This window comes from Pundamilia nyererei, unplaced genomic scaffold (assembly GCF_000239375.1).
Source record: "Pundamilia nyererei isolate P.nyererei 1_Seehausen unplaced genomic scaffold, PunNye1.0 scaffold00276, whole genome shotgun sequence".
NCBI classification, from domain to species: domain Eukaryota; kingdom Metazoa; phylum Chordata; class Actinopteri; order Cichliformes; family Cichlidae; genus Pundamilia; species Pundamilia nyererei.
In genome coordinates, this window is record NW_005187677.1 from 643,786 (window position 1) to 653,344 (window position 9,559).

General features: G+C 41.9%; 1 protein-coding gene across 2 annotated transcripts in view; it reads left to right on the forward strand.

Moving 5' to 3' along the window:
* fam184aa (family with sequence similarity 184 member Aa) overlaps positions 1 to 8,856 on the forward strand; it is a 68,103-nt gene extending 59,247 nt beyond the window's left edge. The window contains exons 20-24 of one of the 2 annotated variants that reach the window (XM_013915247.1): positions 566 to 712; positions 876 to 993; positions 1,755 to 1,859; positions 5,396 to 5,521; positions 7,989 to 8,856. In XM_013915247.1, coding sequence (XP_013770701.1) covers positions 566 to 712; positions 876 to 993; positions 1,755 to 1,859; positions 5,396 to 5,521; positions 7,989 to 7,997 — 505 coding nt within the window. In that variant the 3' untranslated portion in view covers positions 7,998 to 8,856. The remainder of the gene's footprint in view (positions 1 to 565; positions 713 to 875; positions 994 to 1,754; positions 1,860 to 5,395; positions 5,522 to 7,988) is intronic. The other variant, XM_005750529.1, reaches the window with a different exon arrangement.
* The last annotated feature ends 703 nt before the right edge of the window (positions 8,857 to 9,559 follow it).

A 9,559-nucleotide genomic window follows, 5' to 3' on the forward strand; every position in this document is an offset into this window, starting at 1 on the left:
TGTTAAGCTTGTAAAAACAATTACTTTAATGAGTGAGTGATGCTAAAAAGAAAATGTGAAAGCAAAACCACAGCCATTAAAGACAGATGTTCGTCCGCTACTCGTGCAAGCTTTGGCAGCCTGTGCCAGTAACCCTGGCTCTGCTTCTTCACATTTCTTAAAGGAAGTTTAATTCTAATGGTCCCCATATGTAAATGAAGCACACTCTTCATTACGTTCTTTAACTTAGATTGCAGACACATAAATTAACACCCTGACATTGACACAGTAAGCACTGACGGACCGGATGCTCTCTGTACCAGCTGTGCTTTGTGTCCCAGCAGAGTTCACTTTGCAGCTGCACATCTTGCTGTCGGCCTCTATAATTTACTGAAATGCGATGTCAATGTCACAGGTCCCCCTTCCGGGAAATTAAATGTACTGGTGTAGAGGCAGAGGAAAAGTCCCAAAGTGATTATTATTTAAGTGTAAATTTGTGATACTTGGTGGCACTTTAGGAAATATGCATCTAGCAGAAAAGTTCGCCTAATGATTTATTCATTTATGACTTCTGTCTATGCTGCAGAGCTCATGAACAAGACCTTGCAAGGAGACACGAGCGAGAGATGGGGGAGCTCAATGCAATCCATCAGAGAGAAACACAAATCATGCTGGCTGACTTCAACAAGGCCCAGGAGGTCCTCAAAGACAAGATTTCTGCTCTACAAATACTGTAAGACATAAAACCGTGTGATGAAACCTCTTCTGTGGCTCTTTTGGGCTGCTACTGTTTCAAGATAGATCAAAGTTGTCTCTGTTTTGTCTTCCTTTTGTCTCTCTGGTGCCACACTTTGTTCCTGTTTACTTACCTCGTAATGTTTCCTGGGTGCGTCCAGGTTGGAGGGCACAGAGGAGAAGTTAAGAAACAGAGAAAGCCGACCAGAAGACCTGCATGTGATCGCAGAGCTCAGAGAGATGGTGACTGAAAGAGAAGCTCTGGTCAAAAAGCTGGTGGTGAGTAGACGCGGGGGTCCATGAGTCCAGATCTTCGCATGGGATAGTCTCTGAGGAGTAAACTGAAAAATAGACATGCAGTTCGTGAGAAAGTCTAAATCAAGAATTAATCGCTGGAAGCGAGGTCAAACATTCAACAGTTCTCAGAGTTAAAAATGTATTTCTTTGAAAGTTCCTTCATCTGACTGCATGTAAGGGTCTCGACCAGCAGATGTTGTTTACTTAGGAAAGAAAAGTTAGCGAGCAAGCTGCGTCTTTGGGATTTGATAAAGATCCTGCGATGCAGTTAAATGTTGATAAGCAGAACTCGGTTTGAGCGATGTCTCTACTTCTTCACTCTCACTCCTTGTGCGTGGCCCTTCGAGGCACTGTGGAGGACCTGTGTCTTTGCAGCATGCTGCTGATAACTTCATGAAGTCTTAATGTGGAACCACCCTTTGTGGTTCTGCTGTGTGTCAGTCGGGATCTCAGTAGACTTTTTTCAAGATGCTGATCCACAATTCACTTTGTTATTCTTTAAATTATGAGTCCATGTGTGTAAACAGGATCGTGTATGTGCGCTTGCTTTTCCTTCGAATGCAGGACAGTGAGTCAAGAAATTATTGATTTGGTCTAGTTTTAGTTGAAAATACTGAGGGAGTGCAAACTTTATGAAACTGTGACTATTAAAAATGTGTGTTGGCAAACAGACAGAAGAATAGTGGAGTGTGTTTTGATTGGGGTGGAGTTTGACTGGAGCATGTTGTCATTTTTTTATATAGGATGACAAGAAGTTCTACCAGCTGGAGTTGGTCAACCGAGAGACGGGATTCAACAAGGTCTTTAACTCCAGTGCCAATGTCGGTGTCATCAACCCTCTTATTAAGGTGAGTGGGCTCATTCCACACTGCTTTTTTTCACTGTGAATGGTGTGGATGCTTCAGTCTTACAGCATACCAAACTCCTGTACAGCTGAAGTCATCTGCTTCACCTATTTACCCGGTAAGTATTAAGTCGTTTTCACACATGAACTCTGGTGGTCCCTTCTGACATGTAGCGCACAGCAGGACATACGATGCCTGCTCGCTTGCTTTTAACTCTCTAGATAATTGCCTGCATTTAGTTAATTGCCACAAACAAGGACCACACGGGTTAAAAAGAAAACACTGTTTAATGCCGTTCCCACTGCTGATATTGAAAAGTTCAGGCCTGCCGTGCATGTGTGAAAACGGCTTAAATGTATGACTGAGTGTTTTACTGTAAGGATCTACGTTGGTTTATCTTTAACACTGTATGAACTCCAGAGAATGTAAAGACCCACATCCACGTACCAAACACATATTTCTTATCATTTATTACATACTCAAACACCCAACATATGATATATAGTGCAAATGTACTGAGATCATCCTTGAAGATAAATGGAAGTAATCCCCGTGAGTCATAAATTCAAACCAGTGAAACCTGTAAAGGTGAGCTGCACTCTGCAATGAATCAACTCATCCAACAGGCTGAGGATTGGAGAAACACCAGGGCAGTCACTGCATGCATCTTGGCATAGTTACCCAGCTTTGTTTACAGCCGCCAGATGAAGTTATTGATCATTATCCCGCCTAATGAGGGTAGCAAACATAATTTATCCATATAAACTATGTTTCTTTATTATGTAGAAATAGATTTGCAGCAAGAGAAAAGCACAAGGACACTAAAACCTTCTGTGTTGCTATTGTACCTGATTATCTTCACACATTGTTCTGCTACCAGCTGTAAGAAAAGAAGAATGTTTGCGGCCCGTGTGCTTGTGTAATCTTCTTGTCTTCCTCTTTATGCTCCCATTTTTTCGTCTGTTGTCTGAGCGCCATTGAGCGTTCTTCCTGAAACCTGGTGCCCATTGCACACGACTCATGATAACTGTTATCTTTGTACAAAGCTGCTCATCATCCTTCATGTGTGAACACAGCTGTCACAGCTTCAGTTTGAGTCATTCAAGAACAATAACACTTGATTTCAGTATCATAACATCAGCTCATCGTCTCCTCATTTCCATCCTCCTCCTCCTCCTCCTCCTAATCGTGCCTGTGTTGCTCGCTGTGGGTTGTTTATATTGAATAACATATGCATCTTCAGTCCTTCGCTCACACGTCTAAGCTTCCAATGTGTAGGACTGGAAAATCTCTCAGTTTGCCAACTAGTGGGGATATCAAGAAAGTGAGGAAGATAGCAGCTTTCTCTCTCCAGCAAGTCCCCTCAGGGTACACTGAGAGATTATTCAAGGCTACTCTGTGCCTATATTTTAATTTATACTCTTTTTTTCATGCATTCCTTGCTGACTTGCACTAAACATATTTGGTTGATCCCCTACAAAAATATTGCAATGCCAGTAAGTAGAAAATATATTAATGAGGTTTTGCTGCTGCTTGTTATAAAATGTAATCTAGTGCATTGTGCATTTAGCCATATGATAAACCCTTGTGACACCCGACCAGTGACATTCGAAGAAATGTACTTTTCTCCGTACACCGACCAGGCATAACATTATGGCCGCTGACAGCTGAAGTAAATAACACTGATTATCTCTTCATCATGGCACCTGTTAGTGGGAAATATCAGGGAGCAAGTGAACATTTTGTCCCCCGAGCTGATGAAGGAGAAAAATGGTCAAGCGTGAGGATTTGAGCGAGTTTAACGAGGGACTAACTGTGATAGCTAGACAAACAGGTTAGAGCATCTCCAAAATTGCAGCTTTTGTGGGGTGTTCCCAGTCTGCAGTGGTCAGTATCTATCAAAAATGGTCCGAGGAAGGAACAGTGGTGAACTAGCAACAGGGTCATGGGTGGCCAAGGCTCACTGATGATTGGGTACAGAAGGCTGTCTGACCTGTGTGGTCCAAAAGATGATCTACTGCACCTCAAACTAGTTGATGCTGATTCTGACAGAAAGGCGTCAGAGCATCACAGTTTGTTGACCAGACACGGTGATCATGCTGATGATGATGCTTTGGGCAATCACACTGTCTTCTGGGAAACATTGTGATAAACGTTGTGTCCTGCCATCCATGTGGATGTTAATTTGACACGCACCACCTACCTAACCACTGTTGCACACCGTGTACATCCTTTCATGGAAACAGTATTCCTTGAAGGCTGTGGCACAGAATAATCTGCCCTGCCACAAAGAAGAAATGGTTTGAGGAGCACAACAAGAAGTTTGAGGTGTTGACTTGGCCTCCAAATTCTGGACCAATGCTGGACAAACTAGTCCAATCCGTGGATGCCCCTCCGCACCACTTACTGGATTTAATTCAAAGGTAGACCAATGCAATATTAGGCTGGTGGTCATAATGTTATGCCTGATCAGTGTATGTTGAAGCATTTTAAGGCATAATTTCTGAAGAGACGATAACTAAAAATCTAAAAAAGATTGACGGTTGTGTTAGCAAAAGCTGCCACATAAACTGTATTGTATTCCCCTACCATGTGGAAGGCGGTCCTTCCAGGTAAGATAATACAAGGTGTGATCAAAAAGTTCTATAAGCTTTACAAACAAAAAAATAAAAGCCACACATCCCAGATGAAATATTCCTGCTCTCCCACTCACGGCTGTCTCCTTGTGCACCTCTGGTCTACTTCTAACTTGGACTTTTAGATCACTGGGTGCCGTGTTCTGACCACTTTGGGGTCTCTGCAGTTTTTTTGCACACAAAAATCTCAACTTCTGTGTCAAACTCACCAATCTTTTTGGATGAACATCATCACTGGTGATGAGTTGGGTCTCCAGCTATAAGAAGATGTGGTACATCAGGTCACAACCAACACCAGGAGCGTGCTTTTCTCTTTTTTTCCCAGTGTTGACACATCTGAGGGAGAAAAACATGGTGTACCTTAATATACCCACTCAAAGTGCACTGAAAACAGTTTTATTGGCCATACCAATGTAAACTTTGTATGACACTAGTTAGTTTTGACTCCCTCTGTCGTAAAATGAAACCGATATAGTGGAAGAGATCCAACATTAATACCTGAATCGAATAGGACGTAATCTTAAAATACCAGGAATGGTACTGGAGTTAGTCCAGACCTGCACGAGGAGATTCCTTGAAGAGGATCACAGTTCATTTTAAATCAGGTAAGATTTCTGCTTTTTATGAGTGGAATCACAGAACTTTTGATCACACTTAGTAGACTGGAATTTGAAAGATGCGTATAAGCACTTTACTCCTGCTCTTCACTGGATTTGCTTAGGCAGGGATGCAAGTTTAGGTTAAAGGTCATTATCTGAGATGATGCTAATCGCTTTAACCACTTTGGTCACCATGGAAATTACACAGCATGACAGGCACGTTGTTAAAACCAGTTAGTAGTTTGATCTGAGTTAGCTAAAGATAGCCGGCATTCATGTCTCGCCTCTCTATGTGTGTCTGTAGTCAAAAACAGGCAGCCAATCAGATCACCGCTTCACCAGCTTTCCTAGCCATTCAGCTCTCCGATTCGTCAGCCCTCCCACCATGACTCATGAAGGACAGGAAGAGGAGGGACGGGAGGTGGAGGAGGTAGGATCAGGAGGCCCTTTTGCGCCTCCTAACTCCCCCCTCCAGAGATCCCTCCCCCGACTTAGGAAACCCCTTCCCCTATTCAGCCCTTATCCTCCTGCTCCTCTTCCTCAGCATCCTCCTCCTCCTCCTCCTTCTTCTCCTCATCCTCCACATCATCCCATGCCAAGCCTTGCTCTTCCTCATGCTCCTCATCCTCAGGAATCTGTGGTGCAGCATCAGGGCCTGCAGAGCTTCGGGAGGTGAGAACTAAAGTGCATTTCTGCTACTGCTGCCCACCGTTCACCTTCACTTCACATATTCAAGCAGTGAATTATGTGATGTCTGCTGCTGCTTCCACTGTCCCAATCTTTCACCTCACTTCTTAGTTTCCCTCCTTTCTGTCCTCACCCCCTCACCCTCAACCGAGGTGAGGTTTATATTTGATCAGCACTTATGGACCAGCTGTTACTCCTATTTTTTCCTTTTGTTCTGACAATGTCCAGAGATGAAATATGAGAGACAACTTTTTTTTCTTTCTGTTCTCTACTTTTTATCATTTTAATTTAGGCCGGAGCTAATACGAGTGCAGCATTGATCTTTTCATTTCACGGAACACTGCAGCCTCGCTCCATTACATCGGGGTCAACACCCAAAAATAATGAACATGTAATCTCTTTTTGATGCATTACGCACATTAACATCACATTTTTCATTTTCTCAATGTGGTGCAATCAAAGACAGAATCATCTTTGAAATGCACTGTAAATCCTCGCTGTAATCTGCTCTCAGTTGTTAATAAAAAATATTTTACAAAAAGATGAGAACCAACCCGGAGACAGTGCACTTACAAATCAGTCTCAGTGGGACTTTAAACTGGGAGTGAAGCAAAGAGGCAAACAAATGATTGCTTTGAAAGCTTTGCAGCAACTTGCAAATGTAAAACTTGAAAGAGAAAGAAATAGTTTTGGGCTTTGTTCTCTCCACAGAAGGCAGTGGACAAACAAATGAAGGAGTTCTGTTTGCTGCGGCCGTTGATTAGAAATCATTGGGAGGTCTGAGGCTCGAGGGTATAAACTGCAGCTGAACCGCAGACTTTGTTTGAAAGTTCTCCAACTTTTTCCCATCTCGTAATCGAGCTGCAGTTTAGTTTAAAGCTGAAGTTTTTGTGTTCTTTTTTTACTTTACTGCTTCTTTTGTGCTCGTATTGTGCAATCTTGTTATATCTAAACAGTTACCAATCATTGCCACCACCCGTTATGCCATGGATCCTTAAAAGGAGCAGCCAACTATAACAAAAACTGTTTTTGTTCATTTAAAGTGTCCCAAGCTTTATGCAACATGTCCAAACTTCCACTGACCTGTGCACTGATTGCAGGCTCAGGAATAGCATGGAAACTGAAGCACCTGAGTAATATACATATGTGTCCGTACATTTACATCTACAGTGATTTACATTTGGCAGTAACCACTCTGCTCTGGGACGCCATTCTTCTGCTAACACATTCAAGGAAAGCATGGTGACTGTATCAGAGGGGTGGAGGTGGGTTGCAAAGTATCTTGCACAAAATCTGCAGAATAAGCAATGAAAAAACTTACAGGCAAGACAATAAATAAACCGATATTAACTATTTGTCAGTATATCAGTATTTGCATTTGTAATGGTTTATAAGTGTTCAAAAATAAAGAGACAGGAGAAAAAGTCTTTACTATAATAAGAGTGTTAACATTAAAAAGTTTGTCCACTAGAGGGCAATCTGCAGCTAATCAGAGCACACTTGGGAGAGAATAAACAAGTAAATAAATAACCACTCAAACATTAAGGAAATCTGTTCGCATATTGTATGCCTGAAAGAAAATATCGGCTGATATGTCGGAATATCAGATTTTTTAAATCGCGAGTATTGATATTGATCTTAAAAATCCAATATTGCAGTTATGTTAGTTTCCAGAGGGAAGGGGGTCAGCATTGCTACCTGATAGCAAAAAGGTTCTATTGCTTCTCTTTTAGACTTATTTTGTGAATCAGCATCCCACCTCACCATGGTACACTGGTGGCATGTCCAATTCAGGATGTAGAAAAAGGATTTGGTGATTTGAAGTTTGCGTTATTTATAATTTTAGGTTTGGTGTTTTAGTCCCAAGCTCTCCTTTGTGCATGTGTCCTTAAATGTGGGCAGTCTAAGTCTATGTCCATGCTGGATTTTGGACATTACACCACCACTTCTTCACTTGTATGACATCGAGTAGGAGCACTCACTGGATCTCCCTCATTATGCTCTGACAGTGGCTGCTGCCAACGATCACAACAAACAAGGCAATCACTATTATTTTCTGTTCTGTGAAGCTCCCGAGCTTGTCAGCTAAAAATCTGTGACCATCTGATTGCATACATCTGTAAGCCTGTGAATTCCTGACACAGCATTTCTCTGTCCTCGAGCTTCTGCCTCCTCATTATTCTAACAGATGTTTTTCTTCCCTCCCTCAGCCTTCCTGAAGCCAACTCTGCGACACCATCGGACCCTGCGCGGATGAATCCAGGAAAAAGCAAAGAATACGTCACAAAAGAAGAGGAGCTGTACGCCCAATACTTCACTTTCTGACTCGCTAAATCCCAACTGTGTCAAAAAAAGGAAGTAATGGGACAGAGAGCTAAAGTTGGACAGCGATCAAACTGCAGGTTTTCACAGTCATTTGGGCGACATGAATATGAGACGTCCTCTCTTCATTGCAGCACTCCCATCTGTCGTGTGCATTGCTGAGTGAATTTAACCTTAGGGCTTCCATACGTGGTGAGCACGATGAGCAGTGTGGCTTATCAGTGCTTCATCATGAAAGTGTGCATGGCAGAAAGAGGTGACATGAAACATTAGTATACAACGATTTGTCTTTTACATTTATGCCATCTGCTATTCTGCAAAAGTGGCCATTTGTATGAGCTCTCATGCTACCCAATGTGAAGAAAATTACAAGTTAGAAAGAATTAATGTCCTCTGAATTTAAATTTAATAATTTATATTACACTGAAGTTTAAATGCGTGGCATGCTCTGCAGAGATTTCCCAAAGGGAGTAGCATGTTTATTGATGGCGAAGCTGGTGCTTTTAATGATTCCATCTCATTCTTTTAAGATTTACCGGTTGCCAAGCGATGTGAAAATGTATCCTGTTGTATTTAAAATCTACAAATCAATATGAAGACTCTGATTAATAATGAGAGTAACTCTACACGGTGCTTTTTTGAACACCGTTCTTAGGGCTGCAGTTAATTACATTTTAATCTTGATCACAATTTTGGCTCCTAACAGCTAAAATGTATCACCTGCAAATCAAGTGCTCACTGAATCACTGCCTGCATGTGCCACATGCTTCCTGGATTGTTCCTGGATGTAACCTGGACGAGTAACAACAAAACATGAACTACACAGACCAGATGTCAATATAAAATTCAAATGTCCGGCATGCTTTAAGCGGATCATCGTTATCATTATTTGGAAACACTTCAGATTTTTGGTTTTAATTGCTACAAAGCGACACAGCTAACTAACACTAGTGTACAGAATGCAGTAGTTTGTCATGACCCTACAGATGAATCATTAAATCATTAACTCCTTAATGCAAATCCAGAGCACATTTTAATGACCACTAAATCACTGTGACTTTTACTTTCAACAATATATTAAAACTAGAGATGGACCGATCCGATATTACGTATCGGTCCGATACTGACCTAAATTACTGGATCGGATATCAGAGAGAAATAAAAAATGTAATCCGATACGAAGTATCACAAAATCACCTCACAAAACGTGCTACTTGGCGTAACCCAGCTTGTCGCATGGGAGTAGTAGGTGTCACGTGACAGAGCGGCTGTTGTCTGCGAGACCTGTCGGCGGTCTGTTGGCGCATTTGGAGCCTCGGTACATGCTTCCTAACTGCAGCATTTGATCTCAGAGAAAACTATTCCAGAAAAGTAAGTGTGTAAGTTCATCCCTGAATGTTTGCAGAGTATTTCCACGTTAAGCTTAACAACTGATATAGTGAGCCACAGCTGGACTGGC